We start from the raw sequence: 27,543 nt of genomic DNA, 5'->3' as shown, positions 1-27,543 counted from the left end.
CAGATCTAATAGAATACTCCAATCAATAACAACAGCATATGTATTCTTTCCAAGTGCACATGGGACATTTTCCAGGATAGACTATATGTTAGTCCACAAATTAAGTCTCAACAGATTTTTTAAAGATATCATGCAATGTATCTTCTCTGACCAAAATGGGATGAAGTTAGAAATCAATAACATAAAGAAAAGTAGAAAGATCAAATGTCTAGAAATGAAACAACAAATTTTTAAGCAATCAATGGACCAAAGAATAAATCAGAAGAAAAATGAGAAAATACTTCAAGCCAAATGAAAATGAAAACACAATAACCAACACTTAAGGAACTCAGCAAAGTGGTACAAAAGGGGAAAATTTATAGCTACAAATGCTTACATTAAAAAACAAAGATATCATTACACTCTTGGTGGGATTGTACATTTTTGCAACCTCTGTGGAAAACAGTATGCAGATGCCTCAGAAAACTAAAAATAGAACTACCATTTGATCCAGCAATCTCACTCCTGGGCATCTATCCAGAGAAAACCATGACTCGCAAAGACACATGTACTCTGATGTTCACTGCAGCACTATGTTCAATAGCCAAGACATGGAAACAACCTAAATGTCCATTGACAGAGGAGTGGATCAAGAAGATGTGGTACATATACACAATGGAATATTACTCAGCCATTAAAAGGAACAAGATACCAGCATTTTTAGCAACTTGGATTATCATGCTAAGTGAAGTCAGCCATACAATGAGACACCAACATCAAATGCTTTCACTGACATGTGAAATCTCAGAAAAGGACAGAATGAACTTCTTTGCAGAACAGATACTGACTCACAGACTTTGAAAAACTTATGGTTTCCAAAGGAGACACTTTGGGGGATGGGGGGATGTGCTGCAGGTGTGGGATGGAAATCCTATAAAGTTGGATTGTGATTATCATTGCACAACTATAAATGTAATAAATTCATTGAGTAATAAAAAATGTTTTAAAAACAAAGATATAAAACCAATAACATAACTTTACAATGTAAGAATCTAGAAAAAGAACAAACTAAACAGAAGAAAGGAAAGGAAGGGAAAGAAAAGGAAAGGAAATAAAAATAGAGATCGAGCAGAGATAACTGAAAACAGTTTAGAAAAACAATATAGGCACATCAATGAAGACAAAAAGTTGATTCTTCAAAATAATCAACAAAATTGACATTTAACAATGGTACCAAGATTATTCAATGGATAAAAGATAGTCTTTTCAACAAATGGTGCTGGGAACAATTTTCTAATTGATATCCGTATGCAAAAGAATGAATATCAAATAAAAAATTACTCAAAATGGATCAAGGTTATGAATGTAAGGCCTAAAGCAATATACTCATAGAAGAAAACCTAGAAGCTTCACAACACTGGATTTGGCAATGATATCTTAGATATGACACCAAAGATATAAGTAACAAAAGAAAAAATAGACAAGTTGGACTCATGAAAATTAAAAGCGCCAGAAGATACTATTCACAGAGCTAAAAAGGCAAACCACAGAATGGGAGAAAATATTTGCTAATCATATATCTGATAAGGGATTAATATCCAGAATATATAGAAAACTCCACAAACTCAGCAACAAACAACTAGATTCAGAAGTGGGCAAAGAGGGAGTTCCTGTCGTGGCGCAGTGGTTAACGAATCTGACTGGGAACCATGGGGTGGCGGGTTCTATCCCTGGCCTTGCTCAGTGGATTAAGGATCCGGCGTTGCCGTGAGCTGTGGTGTGGGTTGCAGACGTGGCTCGGATCCTGCATTGCTGTGGTTCTGGCGTTGGCAGGCGGCTACAGCTCTGATTAGACCCCTAGCCTGGGAATCTCCATATCCCACGAGAGCAGCCCAAGAAATGGCAAAAAAAAAAAAAAAAGTGGGCAAAGAAATTGAATAGACATTTCTCCAAAGAAAATATATAATTGGCCAGAAAGCTTATGAAAAGATGTTCAACCTCACTAATCATTAGTGAAATGCAAATCAAAACTATAATGAGATACTACCTCACACCTATTAAGATGGCTATTATTTTAAAAAAAAACAGAATACAGCAAGTGTTGGCAAGGATGTAGAGAATTTGAGGGGTTTTTCAAAGTATAGTTGATTTACAATGTTCGTTTCTGGTATACAGCAAAAATGATTGAGTTATACACACACACTGTGTGTGTGTGTGTGTGTGTATGTTTTTTCATATTCTTTTCCATTATAGTGTTTACAGGATATGGTTCCCCATGCTATACAGCCAGGCCCTGTTGTTTATGTGTTTTATATGTAGTAGCATGTATCTGCTCATCCCAAACTCTTAATTTATCCCTCCCCCCTCCTTTTCCCTTTAATAATCTTAAATTTATTTTCTATGTCTGTGAGTCTGTTTCACTTTAAGTAAGTTCAATTGTATCATCATTTATTTTTTTCTTTTTAGGACTGCACCTGTGGCATATGGAAGTTCCCAGGCTAAGGGTCAAATCAGAGCTGCAGCTGCCAGCCTACACTGCAGCCACAGCAACACAGGATCCAAGCTGCATCTGCCACCTACACCACAGCTCACAACACTGCCGGATCCTTAGCCGGCTGATCGAGGCCAGAGATCGAACCTGCAACCTCATGGATACTAGTTGGGTTTGTTACTGCTAAGCCACAATGGGTACTCCTACACGAAATAACTTAAAGCAGGGTCTCAAAGAGATATTTGTACATCCATGTTTATAACAGCATTATTCACAATAGCTAAAATGTGGACATAACCCCAGTGTCCGTTGATGGATGAATGAATAAGAAAAATGTGGTATATACATGCAATGGAATATTATTCACCCGTAAAAAGGAAGAAAATTCTGCATTATGCTATAGCATGGATAAACCTTGAGGACATTATGTTATGTGAAAAAAGCCAGTCACAAAAAGATAAATACTGTATGACTCCACTTATATGAGATACTTATGTAAGAGGAAATAACCAGTCTGACCCCTTATTAGATATGTTTTTTTTTTTCTTTAATCTTTGTATTCTTGCCTTTGCTATAAGTTAATCACTAAAGGGATGTTGCTTATAGCCTAAAGTACACAGTATGGACCATATCTGGGAACCCTGCCTCCCATGCAATAAAGATGAAGCTAAAATACCTTTCTTTAGCTCACAGAAGACATCTTGACCAGGCCCACCTGTGAATGGCTGCAGGAAAGAAGAATTAACACTGGCCAGAACCAGAAAAGAACTGCAACAACTTAACTGCCGTTTTTACTTTACCTCCTCATCTCCCTCTCTGTTCTACCAAAGAAACTAGCTTTCAAACGCAGGTAAAATGATTCTTTGCAACATTAGTCCACCTCTTCTCGGCTTTCTGAACAGTTTCTATTCCTTGCCCCAACAAGTCATCTCTTGATTTATTGGCCTGTCATGTGGCAAGTAGCAGAAGCTTGGACTTGGAAACAGCAGTAAAAATTATAAAGTAGAATGGCAGTTGCCGAGAGAATGGGGAGATTTTGTTTAATGGCTATAGATTTCATTTTCTAAGATGAAAATGCGGATGGATGGAGGGGATAGGTGCACAAAAATGGGAATGTAAAGAACTATATATATACATATATATATATTTTTTTTTTTTAAACAGTTAAATGGGAGTTCCCGCTGTGGCAAAATGGGATTGGTGGCATCTTGGGAGTGCTGGGAAGTGGGTTCAATCCCCAGCCTGGGACAATGGCCAGCATGGCACAGTGGGTTATAGATCCAGCATTGCCTCAGTGGGACTGAGGTTACCACCACAGCTTGGATCTGATCCCTAACCCCGAAGCTCCATATACCATGGGGCAGCCAAAAATAAAAATAAATAAAATGGTCAAAATGCTAAATGTTACTATATTTTACCACAGTACTTTATGTTACTATATTTTACCACAGTAAAAAAAAAAAGAACTTTTCCTCATCAATTCTTATGTTTGGTAACCTCATAGTTTGTGTAAAAAAGGCAGAGGGAGTTCCCATCGTGGCTCAGTGGAAACAAATCCAACTAGTATCCATGAGGACGCAGGTTTGATCCCTGGCCTCGCTCAGTGGGTTAAGGATCTGGCATTTCCATGAGCTTGGTGTAGGTCACAGACGAGGCTTGAATCTTGCGTTGCTGTGGCTGTGGTGTAGGCTGGCAGCTACAGCTCTGACCTGACCCCTTGCCTGGGAACCTCCATATGCTGCAGGTACAGCCCTAAAAAAAGACAATAAATAAATAAACAAACAAATAAAGAAGGCAGACAAAATACTTGATTCTTTCCCTTATCAGTTTTTAGAATAAACAATGATTCACCAGCATCCTCCAAAGGTGATCAACTTATTTCTTCTAAAAAAACAGGATGACAGACTAGACCTAGCTATCAACTCACGGCACTTACAGATTAACATATTTGTGTCTCAATTCATTGCCGTTCTTTTCGATGTTTGAAATAATATATTTTAACTAGTGAGAGGCTCTTCAAAGTCCAAGACAGGATTTACAGAAAACTTCTCCTGTCCTTAGAAAGTAGAATAGGCATAAAAATCAGACACAGAACTGAATCATAAGGATGGCAGAACTCCAAAGGAGACAGCATGAGCAACCACGATCAAGTTCCTATCCTACATGCAGGGCCCCCTCACAGATAAGTAGTAGTCAGGATACCTGGTATGGGGAAATTTGAATGGATACACCTGAGAATCTTGAACCTCCAGTTTCCCCTGAATGCTCTGGGCTAGAAGTGAGATAGGCTGAGACCTGGGAAGTAGGACCCTTTGGCTGCAGTGCCTGCACCTAGACAAACATCACCCAGAGCAACGAAATACAATGAAACTATAAGGGACCAAAAATAACTACGTGTATGCACAATTGGGACAGATCACGGGCAATAAGATACCAAAAAAAAAAAAAAAAAAGGCTGAAAAAGACCAACTACCCACCCAGAACAAAAGCAGGGTACTATGCACAGCCCCTGCACACAGTACCACCAAAGAGGTGGGCAGACCACCTAAGCCACCCCTCTGGCCCAATCCCTGGATCCATCCCTACCTTCACACCATAAAAGGAACCAGCTCGCCACTTTTCCTTGGGGATTGAGTGAGCAAAGGAAACTGTTGCTTGTTTTCACTCTCCCTGTGCTGCAGCAGGGACCCCCAATAAAACCTTGCCTGAATTTCTTGCCTGGCCTTTTATCAATTTCCATTGGTTAAGGAAGGCCAAGAATCCAGGTCAGTAACAGAAGCAGCACTCCCCCACCCCCACCCCCACCCCCTGTCAGCCGAGCAGCCTCCTGCTGCCTGGAGACTAGGCGAGGAACTTCCCTGAGTGCTTTACAGAATGATGCTCTGTGTCCTTCTCACTGCTGCCCACACTGCCACCAGACCATTAACTAGGGTCAGTCATCCTCAGGACCCAAGATCACACGTGTTAGGTGCTAACTGTACAAAATGAAACACAAAGCTGCAAGACAAGAATAGCTGGAGAAACTGAAATTTTAACAACAAAACTTGTACCTTCCTTGTTTCTTATTCCATCACGAAGCTATGCTAAAAACAGAATGTGCTTAAAAAATAGAAACTACCCCTTTGCCTACATAACCAGCTGCTCCCTAAGCTGAGGGGAGCCTGAGTTCTCCCTGCTCAGTGCTCCTGACCACTGTCCATCGATAAACCTGCTTTAGATCTCATTGTTGCCATCTCTGCATCCTTCTTCCCTCACCATTTCTAACAAGTACAGTCATGCTCTGGATAATACAATTTATTCACCAAAAGAGCTGCAGGAACTAATATGTACTAGAAGAATCTGGGAGAGGAGGTTTAACAGAAGACAAGACTGTTGGATCGAGAGTAGAATAAAAGGCTCTACATATGAGAAAATTTTTTAATTTAATTTAATTTATTTATTTTTCCACTGTACAGTGGGGACCAAGTTACACATACACGTATACATACTTTTTCCTCCCATTGTTGTGCTGCCGTGTAAGTATCTAGACATAGTTCTCAATGCTACACAGCAGGATCTCATTGTAAATCCATTCCAAGAGCAATAGTTTGCATCTGTTAACCCCAAGCTCCCAATCCCTCCCACTCCCTCCCTCTCCCCGCCTCCTGGGCAGCCACAAGTCTATTTTCCAAGTCTATTATTTTCTTTTCTGTAGAAATGTTCATTTGTGCTTTATATTAGATTCCAGTTATAAGTGTTATTATATGGTATTTATCTTTCTTTTTCTGACTTATTTCACTCAGTATGAGAGTCTCTAGTTCCATCCATGTTGCTGCAAATGGCATTATGTTGTTCTTTTTTATGGCTGAGTAGTATTCCATTGTGTATATATACCACTTCTTCCTAATCCAATCATCTGTCGATGGACATTTGGGTTGTTTCCATGTCTTGGCTATTGCGAATAGTCCTGCAATGAACATGAGGGTGCATGTTTCTTTTTTAAGGAAAGTTTTGTCCGGATATATGCCCAAGAGTGGAATTGCTGGGTCATATGGTAGTTCTATGTATAGATTTCTAAGGTACCTCCAAACTGTTCTCCATAGTGGCTGTACCAGCTTACCTTCCCACCAACAGTGCAAGAGGGTTCCCTTTTCTCCACAGCCCCTCCAGCACTTGTTATCTGTGGACTTATTAATGATGGCCATTCTGACTGGCGTGAGGTGGTATCTCGTGGTAGTTTTGATTTGCATTTCTCTAATAATTAGGGATGTTGAGCATTTTTTCATGTGCTTGTTGCCCATCTGTATATCTTCCTTGGAGAATGGTCTATTCAGGTCTTTTGCCCATTTTTCCATTGATTGATTGGCTTTTTTGTTGTTAAGTTATATAAGTTGCTTGTATATCCTAGAGATTAAGCCCTTGTCAGTTGCATCATTTGAAACTATTTTCTCCCATTCTGTAAGTTGTCTTTTTGTTTTCTTTTTGGTTTCCTTTGCTGTGTAAAAGCTTGTCAGTTTGATTAGGTCCCATTGGTTTATTTTTGCTCTTATTTCTTTTTTTTTTAATATGATTTTATTGTAGGATTCAGAAAGGCAATTTTTTTTTTTTTTTTGTCTTTTTGCCATTTGTTGGGCCGCTCCTGCGGCATATGGAGGTTCCCAGGCTAGGGGTCTAATCGGAGCTGTTGACACCAGCCTACGCCAGAGTCACAGCAACGCGGGATCCGAGCCGCGTCTGCGACCTACACGACAGCTCACGGCAACGCCGGATAGTTAACCCACTGAGCAAGGGCAGGGATCGAACCCGCAACCTCATGGTTCCCAGTCGGATTCGTTAACCACTGCGCCATGACGGGAACTCCTATTTTTGCTCTTATTTCTGTTGCCTTGGGAGAATTACCTGAGAAAATATCCATGATGTTGATGTCAGAGAATGTTTTGCCTATGTTCTCTTCTAGGAGTTTGATGGTGTCCTGTCTTATATTTAAGTCTTTCAGCCATTTGGAGTTTATTTTTGTGCATGGTGTGAGGGTGTGTTCTAGTTTCATTGCTTTGCATGCAGCTGTCCAGGTTTCCAAGCAATTCTTGCTGAATAGACTTTCTTTTTCCCATTTTATGCTCTCGCCTCCTTTGTCAAAGATTAATTGACCATAGGTGTCAGGGTCTATACATGAGAACTTATTCACCTGGGCGCACTCTTCTGTGCTCAGAATTTATTTATTTATTTATTTGCCTTTTTTTTTTTCAGGGCTGCACCCTTGGCATATAGAGATTCCTAGGTTAGGGGTCGAATTGGAGCTACAGCTGCGGCTGCAGCCACATCAACACCAGATCTGAGCCATGTCTGCAACCTACACCACAGCTCATGGCAATACTGGATAGTTAACCCACTGAGCAAGGCCAGGGATCAAACCCACAACCTCATGGTTCCTAGTCAGATTTGTTTCCGCTGGGCCACGATGAAAACTCCTGTCTTTTTATGTCTTTTTAGGGCCACATCTGTGGCATATGGAAGTTCCCAGGCTAGGTGTCCATTGGAGCTACAGCTGCTAGCCTACACCACAGCCACAGCAATACAGGATCCAAGCCGAGTCTGCAACCTACACCACAGCTCATGGCAATGCCAGATCCTTAACCCAGTGAGCGAGGCCAGGGATCAAACCTGCGTCGGGTTCATTAACTGCTGAGCCACAGAAGGGAACTCCCTGTGCTCAGAATTTAATGTCCTGCAATGACACCTAGAGCTCTAACATGCTGCTGGAATAGCTGCTTTAAGCCTGGACATGAAATTTACTACAGTAAATTAGGTGGAGAGCATATCACTGCTTTCCCAAAGTATCAGGAAGGACATTCCCAGAAACTGACTGAGAGCCGTGAAGGCTATGCTTTGGGAGTAAGGAAGATTCCCTAGGAATAATGACAAAATGGAAAGACATACCCTAGTAAAACCTAAGGCCAAGCCTTGACATACACAATCAAATTAATCCATTAGTAATTTAATTGCTGGCCAGAACAAAATTCAACACCATTTAGAGTAAAATAACACCACCCAAATCTCTACAACATATGTTCACAATGTCCAGCACATCAAAAAATATTTACTAGACATGTGAAGCAGCAAGAAAAGGAATCCTAAAGTTAAGAGAAAAACCAGTCAACACAAGCATACCCATAAATGGCTGAGACAGCAGAATTAGCTGACAAGGGCTTTAAAAATACCTACATTAAATACATCAAAGAATTTAAGACCCCTAGCCTGGGAATTTCCATATGACATGGGTGTGGCCCTAAACAGCAAAAAAAAAAAAAGGATTCAGAAAAATATTTTTCTTTTTTGTTTTTTGAGCCATGCTCACAGCATGTGAAAGTTCCCAGACCAGGGACTGAACCCAAGCTGCAACAATGACAACACTGGATCCCTAAAGTGCTATGTCACCAGGGAACTTCAGAATATTTTTTTTATTTCAGTATGTTCCAAATAATGCATGGGACATATTTATACTAAAAAAAATTCTGTTTGTGATGAATCTATATTTCAGTGTAATTCTGATTTTTTTAAGGGCCACACCCATAGCATATGGAGGTTCCCAGGCCATGGGTCCAATCAGAGCTGCAGCCACTGGCCTACACCACAGCCACAGCAGTGCTAGGTCTGAGCCACATCCACGACCTACACACCACAGCTCATGGCCACACTGGATCTTTAACCCACTGAGCAAGGCCAGGAATCAAACCCGCATCCTCATGGATACTAGTCAGGTTTGTTACCGCCAAGCCATGACCCGAACTCCCTCACTGTCATTCTGTATTCATCTAGCAACCCACTCCAATGCTGAGTGGGAGGAAGGGTCCAAAGCTCCAGCTTCCTGCAGGTGGCCTGGCCAAGGGCAGGACTTGGTGGGGGCAATTGTACTTTGGATGGATTAGAGAGGCTCAGTCATTTATTACATCAATTTTTTTTTTGGTTGCACCCACAGTATATGGAAGTTCCTGGGCCAGGGATCAAATCTGAGCCACAGCTGCAGCAACGCTGGATCCTTAACCATCTGTGCCACAACAGGAATTCCAATTTATTATGTCAATTTTTGCCAGACCTGTATACTGTCAATTTTTTTTTACTTAGTATTTTTATTTAAATCAACATTTTTCATTTTTCATTTTTTAACTTAACTCAAAATTCAGAGATTTTAAAGAGAGTGCAGAAAGGTTCTGTGTACCCTTCACTGTTTCCTCCAATGCTTATATATTACACAAGGGTAGGATAAAACAATGCCAAATATATAGCTGCATGTCATTTTGTCCCATGTAGATTCGAGTCACTACCTATGATCAAGATTCAGAACTATTCCATCACTACAAAGACTTCCCTCCACTACTCCTTTGTAGTCACACCTTACCTCCCCACCCCCATTCCTATCCCCTGGCAACCACTGATTTCCATCATTTTGTCATTTCAAGACAGTTATAGAAATGGAATTATATAGTATGTGACTTTTTGATGTTGGCTTTTTTTCTCACCCAGCATAATACATTTGAGACCCGTCTAAGTTGTTGCATGGATCCACAGCTTGTTCCTTTTTACTGCTGAATAGTGTGAAAAATAAAGGGAAATCTCATTAAAATGGAGCCAGGAGGCCAGAAGGGGGAGCTCTCACACAGTACCACTCCATGTCAATTGCAGAAAGCTCATCCAACAGGAAAAGGGATTGCATTTTCTACAAGAAATTGACTACCTCAGCAACTCAGCCAAAGAGAGATTATCATCACATTCAACTCTCACTTTTCTCCAATGGACCTTCATTCAAAAAAATTTAAAAAAAACCCATCTTCCTCCTCTCTCTATAAAATAATGTTCCTCTCCTTTGTCAAACTTGCTATGCCTTTTGCTACAATTTGCTTATCACAAATTGCAATTCCTCTACCTTTTCCAAATAATACCATTTTTTGCTAGTAAAATAACTTATTTATTTATTTGTTTGTTTATTTATGGCTATAACCATTATGTAGACGTTCCCAGACCAGGGATCAAGCCCATACCACAGCAGTGAAAACTTAACCACTTGGCCAGCAGGGAACTCCATAACTGACTTTTATTTTTAAAATCAACATTGTATGTTGTAGTATAGCTGTACAACAGTTTGTTAAACATCACTTGAGGCATGTTTTACTGTTTTCAGTTAGGAGCTCCTACCAATAAATCTGTCATGAACAATCATATGCAGGTTTTTGTCTTTATCTTTCTGGGATATGTGCCTAGGAGTGCAATTGCTAGGTCGTGTAGAAAGCATATGTTTAATTTTTTTTGGTTTTTTGTTTGTGTTTTTTTGTTGTTTTTTGGGGTTTTTTTTGTTTGTTTGTTTGTTTTTTGCTTTTTAGGGCTGCATTTAGTGGCACATGGAGGTTCCCAGGCTAGGGGTCTAATCCGAGCTACAGCTGCCGCCCACAGCCACAGCCATGCCAGATCCAAGCCACGTCTGCCACCTACACCACAGCTCACAGCAACAACGGATCCTTAACCCACTAAGCAAGTCCAGGGATTGAACCTGAAACCTTATGGTTCCTAGTTGGATTTGTTTCTGCTGTGCCACGACGGGAACTCCACCTACGTTTTTTGTTTTGCTTTGTTTGCCATTTCTAGGGCTGCTCCCGCGGCATGTGGAGGTTCCCAGGCTAGCGGTCCAATCGGAGCTGCAGCCGCCGGCCTACGCCAGAGCCACAGTAACGCGGGATCTGAGCTGCGTCTGCGACCTACACCACAGCTCACGCAACACTGGATCCTTAACCTGCTGAGCAAGGCCAAGGATCGAACCTGCAACCTCATGGTTCCTAGTCGGATTCATTAACCACTGAGCCACGACGGGAACTCCTGTTTAGTTTTTTTAAAGAAACTACCAAACTACTTTCCAGAGTGTTTGTACCATTTTATATTCCCACCAGCAACATAAGAGAGACTTAGTTTTATATGTATTCCCACCAGGATCTGATATTGTCACTACTTTTTCCTTCTTTCTTTCTTTCTCTCTTTTTTTGGCTGCACCTGCAGCATGTGGAAGTTCCCTGGCCCAGGACTGAACCCATGCCACAGCATCAACCTGAGCCACTACAGTGACAAAGATGGATCCTTAACTCACTGTGCCAAAAGGGAACTCTCTCACTACTTTTTAGTTCAGCTGTTTTAATAGGTATGTAGTGATCACTTGCCATGGTCTTAATTTGCATTTCCCTAATGGTTAGTGATGTTGAACATCTACCCATTTTTAAAACCCAATCAAATACATTTAAAAAGGCAAACAACCCTGGAGTTCTCATCGTGGCTCAGTGGTAATGAACCTGACTAGTATCCATCAGGGCATGTGTTTGATCCCTGGCCTTGCCTAGTGGGTTAAGGATCCAGTGTTGCTATGAGCTGTGGTTCGGGTCGCAGATGTGGCTCAGATCCCGAGTTGCTGTGGCTGTGGTGTAGGCCAGCATCTACAGCTCTGATTCAGCCCCTAACCTGGAACTTTCATATGCCTCGGGTGCAGCTCCAAAAAGATTTAAAAAAAAAAAAAAGGGCAAACAATCCAATCAAAAACTGGGCAGAAGACATTTCTCCAAAGGAGAAATAAAGGTGGCCAAAGGCCCATGAAAATACGTTCAACATTGCTAATTATTAGAGAAATACAAATCAAAACTACAACGAGTTCTCACCATGGCACAAGGGGATTAGTGGCATCTTGGGAGCTCTGTAAGGCAGGTTCAATCCCCGGCCGGCCCGGCACAGTGGATTAAGAATCTGCCAATGCCTCAGCTGCAGCTTAGGTGGTTGCAACTGTTGCTTGGATATGATCCCAGGCTTGGGAACTCTACATGCCGAAAAAAAAGGGGAAAAAAAAAAAAAAAACTACCATGATGTACCGCCTCACACTAGTCAGAATGACCATCATCAAAAAGTGTACAAAAAACAAATGCTGGAGAGGATGTGGAGAAAAAGGAACTTTTCCCACTGTTGATCAGAGTGTAAGTTGGTACAGCCAATATGAAAACAATATGAAGGTTAAAACAGAATTACTTTATGAACCAGCAATCCCACTCCTGGGTATATATCCAGACAAAGCCATAATTCAAAAAGATAGCTTCAGAATTCCCATCATGGTTCAGTGCTTAACGAACCCAACTAGTATCTGTGAGGACTGGCCTCACTCAGTGGGTTCAGGATCTCACTCAGTGGGTTCAGGATCTGGCATTGCTGTAAGCTGTGGTGTAGGTCACAGACACAGCTCAGATCCCAAGTTGCTGTGACTGTGGTGTAGGCCAGCAGCTACAGCTCCAATTGGACCCCTAGCCTAGGAACTTCCATATGCCATGGGTATGGCCCTAAAAAGACAAAACAAAACAAAACACCAAAAAGATACCTACACCCCTATGTTCACTGCAGCACTATTCACAATAACCAAGACATGGAAACAACCTAAATGTCTATTGACAGGTGAATGAATAAAGATATGATACATATGTTCAATGGAATACCACTCAGCCACAAAAAAGACCAAATAACGCCCTTTGCAGCAACATGGATGGAACTACCAATTATCATATTAAATAATTCAGAAAGAAAAAGACAATCATTGCATGGTACCACTTATATGTGGAATCTAGACTATGATACAAATGTATCTATCTATGAAACAGAAGCAGACTCACAGACATAGAGAACAGACTTGTGGTTGCCAAGAGGGAGGGGACTGGGGAGGGATGGAGTGGGAAGTTGGGGTTAGTAGATCTAAGATATTATACATAGAATTGACAAAACAGTGGGTCCTATTGTATAGCACAGGGAATTATATTCAATATTCTATAATAAACCATAATGGAAATGAGTATTTTTTAAAGTATGTATGTGTGTATACATATATATATACACACATATATACATATATATACATATATATACACATATATACATATATATATGTATATGTATATATATATATATATAAAGGCAATGTGGTAAGCATCTCGCAACAGCCTCACCTGGGAACTTGCTCGAAATGCAAATTCTCAGGCTTCACCTCAGAACTACTGAATCAGAAACTGGGGTGTGGGACTCAGAAATCTGTGGTTTAACAAGCCCTTCAGGGGATTCTGATATACTGTAAATGGAAAGTCAGTATTATTTACTATAAATAGAAGGTAACTGCAAGAATGAATGCATTTGCATACCATTTAAAGTCATCTTGTATACCAACAGGTTCACACGCCACCACATTTCAGGCAGGGCCCATTTATTGCTCAGCTCTGGGGGCTCCATTCACACCGATTATGAGAGAAACACTCCCTCTACCCTGGAGTTGTGCAGTGCACAGCCTGCCCAGCTGTATGTGGCAGTTCTGACTTTCCAGACACTAATCAAGTACTTGACAGTCCTTTCCTCAGCCTTAATTTTTTTTTTTTTTGTCTTTTTGTCTTTTCTGGGGCTGCACCTGTAGCACATGGAGGTTCCCAGGCTAGGGGTCTAATCGGAGCTGTAGCCACCAGCCTACGCCAGAGCCACAGCAACACGGGATCCGAGCTGCATCTGCAACCTACACCACAGCTCATGGCAACACTGGATCCTTAACCCAATGAGTGAGGTCAGGGATCGAACCCACAACCTCATGGCTCCTAGTCAGATTCGTTAACCACTGAGCCACAATAGGAACTTCTCACCCTTAATTTGATCAAGAAAAATCAAGGCTCTGAGGAAGCAAAAACTTACCCAGCGTCACCCAGCAACATGCTGAGACTCCTCCTCTGCTGGGACCCAGGGTAGCGCCTGCACAATTCCTAGTCTGAACAAAGCCTGCCACTAGCTACCTCTGAGTGAAAAATCAGGTACCAAAACAGAATATAGGGTAGGACGCCATTTTATGAAGTTTATTATTATTATTATTTTTGGTTGTGCCTGTGGCATGCGGAAGTTCCTGGCAGGGATCGAACCCATGCCATAGCAGTGACCTGAGCCATTGCAGTGAAAATCCCAGATCCTTGACGAACTGGGCCACCAGGGGATTCCCAATTTATTAAGTTTGTAATTAACAATATCTTTTTTTTTTTTTTTTTTGGTCTTTTTAGGGCAGCACCTGCGGCATATGGAGGCTAGGGATCCAATTGGAGCTACAGCCTCTGGCCTACGCCACAGACACAGCAACGCAGGATCCGAGCTGTGTCTGCAACCTACACCATAGCTCATGGCAACGCCGGATCCTTAACCCACTGAGCAAGGCCAGGGATCGAACCTGTGTCCTCACGGACGCTGGTCAGATTCGTTTCCACTGAGCCACGATGGAAATTCCTGTACTTAACAGTATCTAAAAGGAAAAACTATTCCTCTACACCATGACATCCAATGTGTGCGGTTTCTGCACACCAACCAATTCTCCAACTGAGCCTCCTACAATTCAGTTCTCACACTGTCTGAAGACAGCATCAGAGCACAACCAAGGGCTCAGTCCCACAAGACTGCCCTCTACTACAGACACCAACGGCAAGGGGTTGGTTTCTCAGTTGTCCACACTTCTCTCCAACCTGGCTACAAATCAGGGTTCTCACAACCCCCTCCTCAGGTTAGATAATTTAATATAACAGCTCACAGAGGTTAGGCAAACACTCCCACTCACCAATTTACTATATAATAAAGGACACAGACAAACAGCCAGATGAAGAGATACAAAAGGCAAGGTCTAACAGAGTCCTAAGCATAGGAACTTCTATCCCTACGGAGCTGGGACTGGGGGCCGGGGGTGTGCCACCTTCCAGCACATGGATGTGGTCCCCAGCTCTGTGGTTCATGGACAATTGTGGAGAATTCATCATGTATTCATGAATCAATGGTTAACTCATCAAGAATCATTCATGGATTTTTTTTTTCCTAGGGACATACCCAAGGCATATGGAAGTTCCCAGGCTAGGGGTCAAATCAGAGCTGTAGCTGCTGGCTCTCACCACAACCACAGAAACCCCAGATCTGAGCTGCATCTGTGACCTACACCACAGCTCATGGCAATGCCAGATCCTTAACCCACTGAGCAAGGCCAGGGATTGAGCCTGCATCCTCATGGATACCAGTCAGATTCATTTCTGCTGAGCCATGACAGGAACTTCAAGAATCATTCATGAATTCATGATCAAAGGTGAACTCAATCTGTGGTCCCTCTTCAAGCGTCTAATCCTGGCTTGGTCTTCCTGGTGACCAGACCTCATCCCACAGCATCCAGGAGCCCACCCAAAGGCACCTCATTAGAACAGAGGTGAAGGAATGAATGAAGGAAGGAAGGAATGAAGGTGGACCCAGGTTCCCCCAAAAAATGATTTCCTAAGATCTTTCTCAAGCAGGTGAGACCAGTTTCCCTTTCAGCAGCCCCCTGGGCAGAGAACCCTGTGTGAAGAGTTAGGGGCACAAAGCCCAGTGTTTTCAAAGCCTGGGGAGCCAGATTGGACAGGTGCAGGGCTTGTGGTGGGGCTTGTGGAGCCAGTGCTGCTCTTGGGGCTACAGGAGGTGGCCAGCCTCAGTGAGGGCTCATCCCTGGGGTCCTCCCTTGCCCACAGTCGTGACTGGCCTGGCTGGTGGTGAAGGTGAACAGGACTTGCTTAGGACTGGCCACCTGGTCCAGCTCTAGGAACTGACCCTGACCCTGGGCCTTCAGCCCAGCCCCTCAGACCCCACCAGGGAGATACTCACCTCCAACGTGGGGCTGCACAAGTGTGGCCGGTGAGAGGAGACAAAGATGAGGTGGGCTTTGGCGTTAGAAGCCAAAAAAAATCACATCCTGGCCAGAGGCTTCCCTGAACTCCCACTGCGATCTGTGTCTGGGGGCCAAAAAATAGGGTCTTCAGATCATCTCCAAGGCTCCTGGGTTCTGGTCAGGGCCCCGCCATTGGACTGACTCGCCCACAGTGAAACCTGGGACCCGGCTGGGTCAGGGCTCCCAAGACCTCCGATCTCTGACCTCCGGCTTTCTCTTAGGCTGGCAGGAGGTCAGATCGATGAGGCCTGAGTTCTCCACCTCCTTATGAAGCCTTCCCCTCTTCCCTCTCTTCACTGAGACGAGCCCAGGCTCACCTGTGGGCCTCTGACTTCTCCTCCCCAGGTGGGCCTGGAGAGCCTGGTCTACACCCAATACCCAGCACACTCCACCCGCCACCTGGCCTTCTGTGATTTTCAATTGTTCTTCAGGTGTTTCTCGTAGCTTTTCTAAACAGTCTGTCATCTGCAAATACTAGTTTATTCTTTTCCAATATTTATGCTAATGGATTTCCCATCTCTTATTTAACTACACAGGTTCTCAGTAGCAGCACTATTGACATTTTTTGGCCAAATAACTCTTTGTGACCAGGGTCTGTCCTATGCCTTGGAGGACGTTTAGCAGTATCTCTGGCCTCTGCCTTCCGGATGCTAGAAACACTTCCTAGTTGTGACGCCTAAAAATATTTCCAGACATTGCCAAATATCCACCAAGAGGCAAAATCAACCCAGTTGAGAACCCCTGGCCTGAGTACCTCTAGAACAATGCTGGATCATAGTAATGGGAGTGCATTACTGCTCCTGATTTTAACAGGAACAGGTCTAGTATTAAAGTATACACTAGTAGGTGTATACTCCAGTCCAGGACTAGTACACAAGTGTACTGTGTCTAAGTTTACTTTGCAAAAAGAAAAAAAAAAGGAAAAACATGACTTCCATACAAGTGAAGGAATGTGTATCAAATATTTAATGAATGAGGGAACAGTAAAATGGTAAAGCTAATTCCAGGAGCATTTTGAGAAGTATTTCTAGTTCCCAGAAAGGTATTTTGAAGTGTGTGCTGAGTTAAGAGACAAAACCTGACAATATCCTATGGGGCAATAAAACTGTAATCTTTGGGGTTTTCTACTGGAGAGAAATCTATGAGTTAACATATAATTTCTCAGGTATATTTTCCTACATTAGTGATTTTCAAAGTATAGTCCCCAAATTGGAAATATCAGCCTACTAGGAACTTGTTAGAAATGCAAAATTTCAGGTCCTATCCCAGACCTCTTTAATTAGAAACCCTGGGGATGAGGCCAACACTGTTTTAATAAGCCCTGCAGGTGATTCTGATACACTCTAAAATTTGAGAACCACGGCTCTAAATAGTCAAATAATCATTATTTGTAAAACAAATCTATGAGACAATGTTCCAGTATGACATTAAAAGGACATGCCACCCACCTTTTTGCCTTATTTCCAAATTTAAATAATTTGTTTGCTGTTTGCTGTTTTGGTTTTCAAATACTCTATCAACTTAAGGCAGTTTTCATGCATCACCAATTTTTTTCTCCTTTTTAATAAAATAAGTGCTGCCCCAAATCTATCCATACTCTTCCTCTTTAAGCTATTGAGAGGATAAAATATAAGTGGAACCTTTCTTATACCCTTAAAATTTTTCTTTAACATGATGTGTTGTAACACACCATTGACTTCAACATGATGTCTATGATTTTTAAAAAGCTCTTTATAAGTGAGATCAATTTTATCACTAATTAGGAAGCTTTCCATCTTTTTCTATTTATGGAGCAGTCTGACACCAAGTGAACAGTTTCAATTAAAAGGCAGTGGGTCCAAGTCTCCTCCTAAGTCAGGGATCACTGGTTCGCTGGGTTGAGGGTCACCTAAGAAGGAGTTTAGGAAAATTCATTATGCTTTGTGCTTACACTATGTACAATTTCTTGGGTGTATATTTTAGTCCAGTGAAGTTTTAGAAATATGTCCTGCCACAGCGCACCGCTATACATAATGGCATTGCTTACTGACTCAAACCATAGAAACGACCGGAATAGCCCAGCAGAAGGGATCGATTCTAAGTGTCACACCCGGCTCTGGGCTCCCACTCCCTTAAAACGAACAAATTTAAGGGCTTCCACTCCCTCCTCCTACAGTTTTGGTTCTCTTCTTAGCCTGGGGGTTGGAGCCAGTTCTTTCCGGGGAAAGGTTCTGGGGGACTAGGTCGCCCCCGCGCTCGGCCCGGGGAGGCCAGGTCAGGGCGAGTCGCCCCCGCCCCTTCGGAGAAAGCCCCGCCCCGGCGTCACGTGACCGCAGCATCAGCTGACCAGGAACGACAGGAAGGAGACCGTCCCCGGCGCGGGCTTCCTGGAGCGATGGTGAGGGATGAGGGGTAATGCGAGGCATCGGGTGCTGGGGTTGGGCAGGGCAGGAGCCTCCAAATCTCACCGCTGTGGGGATGGTGGCGCGCCGGGTGCGAGGAGCTGGACAGTCTGTCCAGGCCGTGCAGCGGGCGCTTGGGTGCAGTCCTGAGGGCCGAGGGTCTGATAGAGAAAAGCCCCCCTCCACCCTCTCCCCATCAGGATGGGTAGGACAGGGCAGGCAGGCCGGCTTGGAGTGCCTCCGCGGTAAGGAAAGGCCCACACCCGCCGGGGCAGGGACAGGGCCTGGGGCTTGTCCCTTCAAGCCTTCCGCTGCCCCAGTAGGTCCTCCCAAAGGTGCCCGCTTACCAGCCCTCCTGTGGGACTTGGAGAAAAACTTGCTTGGAATTAGGCGCGGTCTTCTGCATTATTAGAAAAACCCTTCATTCTTCCCAGAGCCAGAAAGGAGTAGGTTTGGGGTGGGGACTTCCCAACTCATCCATCCATTCATTCCTTCAGCAGATTGTGAGTGCCTGTTTTATACCATGCACTGTGCCAGGCACTGGGTCTTCAACTGCAGGAGGGAAGGGCAAAGTTGGCAGCTTGAATGGGCAGTCATAGTTAAGATGTGAGAGGAAGGGGCCTAACTTGCCTTGTGCAAAGTGTCAGGAAGGCTTCCAGAGGATGACATCACCCAAGGACCCTGGAGTAGGGAAGAAAGCTAGCTGAGTGCGGTACAGATTGTGTAGGGGGGTTGTCAGGAGGCTGTATCTTCAGACAGGGAACAGCAGTCAAAGAATTTAGGTGAGAGAGAGCATGATTCCCTAGGAATGAATGCAATTCACCACCTGGAAGAGTAGAAACTGGAGGCTATTAGTGAAAGATGAGGCTGGACAGGTAGGCAAAGACGGAAGCTTGCTGGGTCTTGAGAGTCACACAGAAGAGTCTGGACTTTAAGAAGAGGACACTGGGAAGTTAGGAAGAGCCTTTAAGCTGATTTGTGGAGGGAGCAAGAGGGGAACAGGGAGCCCAGCCTGGGGCAGCAGACCCCTCAGAAGATGGTGATGGCTTCAGATAGGGTGGAGAGAGGGGGGAGGGAATCAGCAGGACTCATGGACTAAATGCATGAGGAAAAAGGGAATGGGAGAGGTCTGGGCTTGGTTCCCAGGTAGTCGTGCTGGGTGGGGTGGCAGGGGGCAGATTTCAGCACGAAGAGCACCAGTTATTTTGATTCATGCTGAGTGAGGTTTCTGAGCTCCAGGTGCAGCTGGCTCGTCCTGAATTAAGGGTTTGGGAGTTCCCTGGTGGCTCAGCAGGTTAAGGATCTGGTGCTGTCACTGCTGTGGTTTTGGTTACTGCTGTGGCACAGGGTCACTCGCTAGCCTGGGAACTTCCACATGATGCAGGTGAGGCCAAAAAATTAAAAATGTAATAATTGAACTTAAGGGTCTGGAGCTCAGAAGAATACAATGGCAGTTATGCTCTGGGGAGTTCTCAGCACAAAGATGATCATTGAACCCTAAAAATATGTAACCTGTCTCAGTGAGAATGTGAGTAGGGAAGAGATGGCCTACAACATAAGCTAGAGAAACACCAGCATTTTAAGAAACTGCAGGAGTTCCCATCGTGGTGCTGCGGAAACGAATCCGACTAGGATCCATGAGGTTGTGGGTTTGATCCCTGGCCTCGCTCAGTGGGTTAAGGATCTGGTGTTGCCGTGAGCTGTGGTGTAGGTTGCAGACGCGGCTCAGATCTGGCATTGCTGTGGCTGTGTTGTAGGCCGGCAGCTGTAGCTCCAATTCAACCCCTAGCCTGGGAACCTCCATATGCTGCCAGTGCGACCCTAACAAGCAAAAAAAAAGGAAAGAAAGAACCTGCACAAGGAACATGTACTTATGGTAAAAATGTAAATAGTACATTGTAATGTCAATAATGGTAGAAGTCAGAAAAAATACAGGGATGGTAGAAGACAGCTATGGGTAGAAGTCAGGGGCCCTTGAACTTAGGAAAAATATTACATCTTAATTTTCACTAACTTCAAACTGAAATTTAGTATTTCTTTTGGTTTTGTGTGTTGGCAGCAAACCCACTACTATTAGCAGCACCTCTGACTTTGTCATAATAATAGATATTTTTGTATCACACTACAGCTGTTGGCATTGTTTACATATTGTTTATGGTTATTTCTAAATTACTATGGTAATTAGACTTGAAACATGTCACATCACCAATTTGTTTCTTTTACTGTGTAGGTTTTTTCTATGTATTTTATACATTTAAAAACACTGTTGGAGTTCCCTGGTGGTGAAGTAGGCTAAGGATCCAATGTTCACACACACACACCACTGTGGTGTGGTTCAATCCCTGGCCCCAGAACTTCGTATGCTGCAGGTGCAGCCAAAAAAAAAAAAAAAAAAAAGGAACCAAAATACCTTTTTTTTTGTGTTGGAGTGATACACAGTAGATTAGCATGGCCCTTGCACAGGGATGGCATGCAAATTCGTGAAGCATTCCATATTTTAAAAATAACGACGAAATATTGTTTTGAAAAGGGCCTACAGACTTCACTAGATGCCAGGTGAGTCCATGGCACAAAAAGGTTAAAAACCACTGAAATAGAGAAAGAAGTGCCGGACTGCCCTTAACATTCTTCATCTCACCTTCGGTTCCAGACCCCTGCCCCAGGGTAATGACAGCAGGCATTCTGCTGAGATCACCATTTGGTGGCTGGGGAACAGAGGGTGAGCCAGCACATGAGCCAGAGGCCAGGCCAGAGGGAGAAATCCAGGAAAGCATGCTGCTTCAGGAGAGGTGGGTTTGTGTCACATGCTGCCGAGGCGTTAAGGAAGAAGACTGGATTTGGTGGCAAAAGTCATTTGCGACCCTGGCTAGAGGACCTCATTGGAGGCCCATGTAGAAGCCCCAGCATGGGGGGGTCAGGTGTCATCGTGGGCCGTAGGGTGGCAGGTGAAAAGGAGTAGGAGGGTTGGTAGTTGAAGGGTCGTGGAGCATGTCTGAAGTGACTGATAAGGTGAACGGTGGGGCTAGGCAGAGGACGTGGAGTTCCGGGGCTGCACTGGGCCCAGCAGAATCGAGAGAACATAGATTCACAGTGTCACATCTGCAGGGGTTTGTTTCCATCATCTGTAAGCAGCCCAGGTGGAGGCGTGGAAAGATGACCGTGTGTATTGCTGAGCATTAGAGCTTTGCCAGGCAAACAGGATGAAGCACAGTTGATTGAGGGTGGGCGGCGGGGTGGAGGATATTGTCAACATGTGGTTGCCCAGGTGTGCACATTCTAACAGAGGAGCTGGACCTTAAGTAAGTAATAACAGCCTCAGGTCCAGGACCCTGGGTGATATATGCTGTGGTAGATGCTGTGGAGATCAAGAAAGCAAGCCTTGAGCAGAAGAGCTGTTTTATTTAACAGCTTCCTTGAGATGAAAATGACATGAAACAAACCATACATATGTAATCATACAGTTCCGTAAGCATTGACATGTATATGAAAATATGAGCATGCTCAAGATAATGAGCGCATCCCCTGGCCCCCCCACCCCTGCACATTTCCTTGTGTGAGGGTCTAGAAAGCGTCATTAGAGAAAATCCATAGAAAGAGGTGTCTTGAGCAGAGACCCGAGTGAAGCAGGAGAGACAGGAGCAGCAGGGCAGTCCGTGCGGCTGCAGGGGGAGAGAGGAAAGAGGAGACGCGAGTGGTCACTGGCCTCCTGAGGACTTTGCATTGTTCCATGCTGTGCCCCAGCACTGCCCCCTCCCGCAAAGGTGCCCAGTGTTTGCTGAGCAGATGAATATGTAGGACAGGCATTAGAACGAGGCCTGGGGGCCGAGGGAGTAAAGGAGGGTTCTCCAAACAGCCTGCCAGTGGGGGGAGAGCCAATGGCCAGAGGGCATCCATCCTGGACAGGGAGCAGGGACGCTGAGGACCAGTAGTGAGGGACACCTGGCTATGCCTCAGCCCGCCCTCCTCACCCTCACCTGACCGCCTGCCTCACTCCCTCGCAGAGGTTCCGGTTCTGTGGTGATCTGGACTGTCCTGACTGGGTCCTGGCAGAGATCAGCACGCTGGCCAAGATTGTTGAGTGCACGGGGTCTGGGGAGCGGGGGAGGGAAGGACTGCCGATGGGGCTCAGGGTGGAGGGTGGCGAGGTCACTCTGGGGTTGAGGCCTCCTTGCTCTTGGGCTGTCCTCACACGTTGAGTGACTGCTCACATGCCAGCCCTCTTGGAACCAGCCGCCCAGCGTGGAGGGGCGAGGAGGGTCGGTCTGGCTGATGCAAGGCCTTTCCCTTCAGTCCTCCGTGAAGCTGAGGCTGCTGTGTAGCCAGGTGCTGAAGGACCTTCTGGGACAGGGAATCGATGTGAGTGCAGCGCCCCACTATCCCCATGACCCTGTGGACCCCCCCCCCCCGCTGCCCTGAAAGTGAGCCAGACACGGGGAGGTGGGTGACCCCCTCCCGCCCTCCCTGGATACCTGGCATCCTCACCGCAGGATGCGGGCCAGGGGCGGAGCTGGTGCACAGGTGTCCGGCGCTCCCTGAGGGCCTCCTTTCTCCGTAGTATGAGAAGATCCTGAAGCTCACTGCTGATGCCAGGTTTGGTGAGTACCCCCGAAGTTCACAGACCTTCGGGCGACCCTGGGTACTTGGCCTGGGGCCTGGAACAGAGGCATGTCCTCCCAGCAGCCGGCCCTGACCCACTGCCTCAGAGGAGCATGAGGGAAGAAAGACATGGCCACCCTCAGCGCCCTCGGCCAACTCCTGGCGAGGCAGTAGTGGTGCTCGTGGCTCAAGGAGGCCTGGGGGCTCTGAGCTGAAGAGAGTAGGGCCACAAGGAGGTGGCTGAGGCCACAGTGACACCCTCCACTCCACCCACGCGTCCCCCCAGAGTCGGGCGATGTGAAGGCCACAGTGGCAGTGCTGAGTTTCATCCTCTCCAGCGCGGCCAAGCACAGTGTGGATGGCGAGTCCTTGTCCAGTGAGCTGCAGCAGCTGGGGCTGCCCAAAGGTACAGGGACAAGGGCAGGCAGGTGGGTGACCCGAGGGCCAAGGGGTGCTGGGCAGAGGTTAGGCTGTGTGACTCAGAGATGCACCTCACCCTCTCTGGGCCAGGAGTCTGAGAGCTGCCCTCTGAGCAGCTTAAGTCCCAGTGCCCCTCTGCTAGCTCAGGGCACCTCCCTTCCACCCCAGAGCATGCGGCCAGCCTGTGTCGCTGTTACGAGGAGAAGCAAAGCCCCCTGCAGGAGCACCTTCGGGCCTGCAGCTTGCGAGGTGAGTGTTGGGTGGGCCAGAGTGGGGGCTGGGCTCCATTCTAGAAAGTGCATGTGGCTCCAGAGGTCCTTGTCTCCAGAAAGATTTCTCACATGTCAAGCCATGTGATTCCTGATTCCAGCCCAGCTTTCTTTCCTGAGATCTGCAGTGGGTAATCTGAGCTCCCGCATCAGAGGGATGAGAGTCTCTCAAAGCCCGCAGGCCAGGGCTGAGCCAGGGTGTGGGCCGAGGGCTGCCTGGCTCCCCTGACTGTGGCCCTGAGCCCCTCTCCATCTCACAGTGAACAGGCTGGCAGGCGTGGGCTGGAGGGTGGACTACACCGTGAGCTCTAGCCTGCTGTACTCCGTGGAAGAGCCCATGGTGCACCTGCGGCTGGAGGTGGCAGCGGCTGCGGGTGCCCCAGCCCAGCCTGTTGCCATGTCCCTCTCAGCAGACAAGTTCCAGGTCCTCCTGGCAGGTGAGCCTCAGCTGTACCTGGAGGGTAAGGGCCCCTCCCAGTGCCTGCCTAACTGCCGCCACCTGCCCACCTCTTCCCCTGCAGAACTGAAGCAGGCCCAGGCCCTGATGAGCTCCCTGGGCTGAGGAGGAGAGTGTTTTGGAGCCCATGTGGAGCTGCCCTCTGAACTCCTCTTTATGGGGTGGCCTCAGGTCCAGGACCCTGGGCGCCTGGCCTCCTGGATCTCTGGCTTCCTTGGTTATCGCCTGAGAGAGAGTTCAGCATAGGGATCTGGGGAAGCTTTCCAGCATCGCCTTCCCTCCCCCTTGAACGGCACTTGTCAGTGCTTTTCACAAGCAGGAAGAATAAAAGAAGTGTGAGACGTGTAAAGGAGTGTGTGCATGGGTTTCTTCTGGGTTCAGAGTAAAGGTTTTTCATGAGAAAGACCAAGTGATATGTGGACCTCCTGGATCCGTCGTACATCTTCTTAACTGCTGATTGAGGCAGGTCAGGGGGAGGCAGATGATGACCAAAGTGAAACAGCTTGTCTCTAGGTAGGAAAATCCCGGTTCTAGCTCCCAGTCCTATGATGCTCTTGGCTCTACCCTCTCTGGGCTGGCCTCGTCCTTAGGCTGGCAGCACGTATGGCCCTAGCCCCAGCCATCCCAAGCAGAGAAAGGAGAGAGCCCTTGCCTCACTGTCTCCTTGTTTAGGAAGCGAGATGGGCACAGGCCTCAATCAGGGGTAATGGGCTGAATGTTTGTGGCCCCTTCTCCCACAAATTCCTATGTCAAAGCCCTAACCCCCAGTGAGATGGTTTTAGGAGATGGTTTTTCCTTTGGGAAGTCATTTGGTTTAGGTGAGTTCATGAGAGGGGGACCCTCAGGATGGGATTAGCGCCTTCTAAGGAAAGGAAGGCAGATTCTCTCTCCCTACAAGCTGGTACCAAGGAAAGTCCACATGAGAACAGAGCAAGAAGACAGCTGTCTAACATGGCAGGAGAGAGCCCTGTCCAAGAACTGATTCTGCCTCTAACTTGGACCTCACAGCCTCTGGAACTGTGAGAAATACATGTCTGTTGTTGAAGCACCCAGTCCATGGCATTTTCTTACAGCCACCTGAACAGACTGAGACAGTGGCCTCCCAGGACAGGCTTAGGCCAGCCAGGAGCCCTTGTGGAAGAGACTGATTGCAGGGCTGGGGCACGGAGAGTACAAGATGAGACTAGAACATTTGGGGGTACGAGGAAGCTATCAAAGAAGTCCTACTGGCTAAAGATAGAACTGAAGCATCAAAGAGATCAGGACTGACTCCCCTTCAGGCTTTTGTTTCTGAAAAAGTAGAACAAATGGGCTTCTCTATATTCTTCCCACTAGATACAACTAAAAACCTTGGACATTATATATAAAACAAACAAGAGGAGTTCCCGTCGTGGCGCAGTGGTTAACAAATCCGACTAGGAACCATGAGGTGGTGGGTTCGATCCCTGGCCTTGCTCAGTGGGTTAACGATCCGGCGTTGCCGCGAGCTGTGGTATAGGTTGCAGATGTGGCTTGGATCCCGCGTTGCTGTGGCTCTGGCGTAGGCTGGTGGCTACAGCTCCAATTCGACCCCTAGCCTGGGAACCTCCATATGCCGCGGGAGCAGCCCAAGAAATAGCTAAAAAAAAAAAGACAAACAAACAAACAAGACTATGAGAGGTGTCGAGAAGAAGGCAGACTGGCTAAACTGAAGCAGAGAATTCCTTAGATTTTTTTTTTGGTCCTCTTTTTAGGGCCACTTGGGGGCATTCGGAAGTTCCCAGGCTGTGGGTTGAATTGGAGCTGAAGCTGCTTGCCTACGCCACAGCCATGCCAGATCCCAGCCATGTCTGTGACCTAAGCCTCAGCTCGTGGCAATGCTGGATTCTTAACCCACTGAGCAAGGCCAGGGATCGAACCTGCATCCTCATGGATACTAATGGGGTTCGTTACCACTGAGCCACAACGGGAACTCCTAGATTTTTTTGCTTTATGTATCCCAAGCCAGGTGCTAGAGATGCTGGTCACCTGGAAACACCAACACACAAAAGAAGCCCCCCAAAAAGCCTGCTTTCTCTAGGCAGAGGACCAGAAAAGGGACAGTTCAGCAAGACAGGCAAGTTACAGACAGGATCAGCTGTACCCCAGCCACACCTGCGGAAGAACTGCAGCCCCTCTTCCATTCTTGCCCACAAAGGCTGAGTGGGAGCCTAGACCCCGCATCCCATCTGGTGGGGAGGAGGTGGCATAGGCCTTTCCCCACTGGCACCAGGTCAGAGTAGGCCTGCTAAAAGAAGATTTAAATAAGATACAGCCTCATAATACTCCAAATATCTAGGATTCCATTGGAAAAAAATGATTGTACTAAGAACCAAGAAAATCTCAACTTGAATGAAAAATGACTACAAATGCCAAGACCAAAGTGACTCAAATGTCAGGATCCTGTGCCACGTATTTTAAATCAGCCACCCTAAAAATGCCTCAAGTCTCAGCAGAGAAATAGAAGATATAAAGAACCAGATAGAAATTTTATTTTTTAAATTTTATTTTTGTCTTTTAGGGCTGCACCTGCAGCACATGGAGGTTCCCAGGCTAGGAGTTGAATCGGAGCTGGAGCTGCTGGCTGACACCACAGCCACAGCAATGAGAATCTAATCTGGGAGTTCCCGTGGTGGCGCAGTGGTTAACGAATCCGACTAGGAACCATGAGGTTGCGGGTTCGGTCCCTGCCCTTGCTCAGTGGGTTAACGATCCGGCGTTGCCGTGAGCTGTGGTGTAGGTTGCAGACACGGCTCGGATCCCTCGTTGCTGTGGCTCTGGCGTAGGCCGGTGGCTACAGCTCTGATTCAACCCCTAGCCTGGGAACCTCCATATGCCGCGGGAGCGGCCCAAGAAATAGCAACAACAACAACAAAAAAGACAAAAGACCAAAAAAAAAAAAAAAAAAAAGAATCTAATCTGCATCTGCAACCTACACCACTCATGGCAACACCGGATCTTTAACCCACTGAGCAAGGCCAGAGATCGAACCCGCAACCTCATGGTTCCTAGTCAGGTCCATTAACCACTGTGCCACGATGGAACTCCTTTTTCTTCTTTTTTTTTCAGATAGAAATTTTAAAACTGAAAACTATAGTAACTCAAGTAAAAATCTCAATGGATGGACTTAATAGCAAAAGAAAGAATCAGTGAATTTGCACATAAATCAATAGAAATTACCCAATCTGAAC

At 45.8% G+C, this 27,543-nt stretch overlaps 2 protein-coding genes and 1 non-coding gene across 10 annotated transcripts in view; 2 read left to right on the top strand and 1 right to left on the bottom strand.

Moving 5' to 3' along the window:
• LOC106504438 (taste receptor cell protein 1) overlaps positions 1-16,549 on the bottom strand; it is a 45,825-nt gene extending 29,276 nt beyond the window's left edge. For 2 of the 8 annotated variants that reach the window (XR_014810544.1, XM_084968726.1), the window contains exon 1: positions 16,148-16,451. The gene's annotated coding sequence lies outside the window, so the exon portion shown is untranslated. The other 6 variants (XM_084968724.1, XM_084968727.1, XR_014810547.1 and 3 more) reach the window with 6 other exon arrangements.
• The window catches only part of COMMD4 (COMM domain containing 4), a 35,083-nt gene extending 10,400 nt beyond the window's left edge, over positions 1-24,683 (top strand). The window contains exons 2-10 of the mRNA XM_001924389.7: positions 16,294-16,443; positions 18,385-18,588; positions 22,594-22,665; positions 22,883-22,948; positions 23,148-23,187; positions 23,475-23,594; positions 23,777-23,857; positions 24,138-24,314; positions 24,399-24,683. Of these exons, the coding sequence (XP_001924424.3) occupies positions 16,294-16,443; positions 18,385-18,588; positions 22,594-22,665; positions 22,883-22,948; positions 23,148-23,187; positions 23,475-23,594; positions 23,777-23,857; positions 24,138-24,314; positions 24,399-24,439 (951 nt within the window). The 3' untranslated portion in view covers positions 24,440-24,683. The remainder of the gene's footprint in view (positions 1-16,293; positions 16,444-18,384; positions 18,589-22,593; positions 22,666-22,882; positions 22,949-23,147; positions 23,188-23,474; positions 23,595-23,776; positions 23,858-24,137; positions 24,315-24,398) is intronic.
• Positions 20,989-21,092, top strand: LOC146401645 (U6 spliceosomal RNA). The gene has a single exon (XR_014811520.1). It is a non-coding gene; the product is annotated as a U6 spliceosomal RNA (small nuclear RNA).
• Positions 24,684-27,543: the final 2,860 nt, after the last annotated feature.

Source organism: Sus scrofa, chromosome 7 (assembly GCF_054392235.1).
Source record: "Sus scrofa isolate SSC_HxYL_T2T_F1_AM1 chromosome 7, Sscrofa_HxYL_maternal_Yorkshire_Landrace_v2.0, whole genome shotgun sequence".
Taxonomy (NCBI): domain Eukaryota; kingdom Metazoa; phylum Chordata; class Mammalia; order Artiodactyla; family Suidae; genus Sus; species Sus scrofa.
This window is presented reverse-complemented; position numbering and strand designations above follow the sequence as displayed.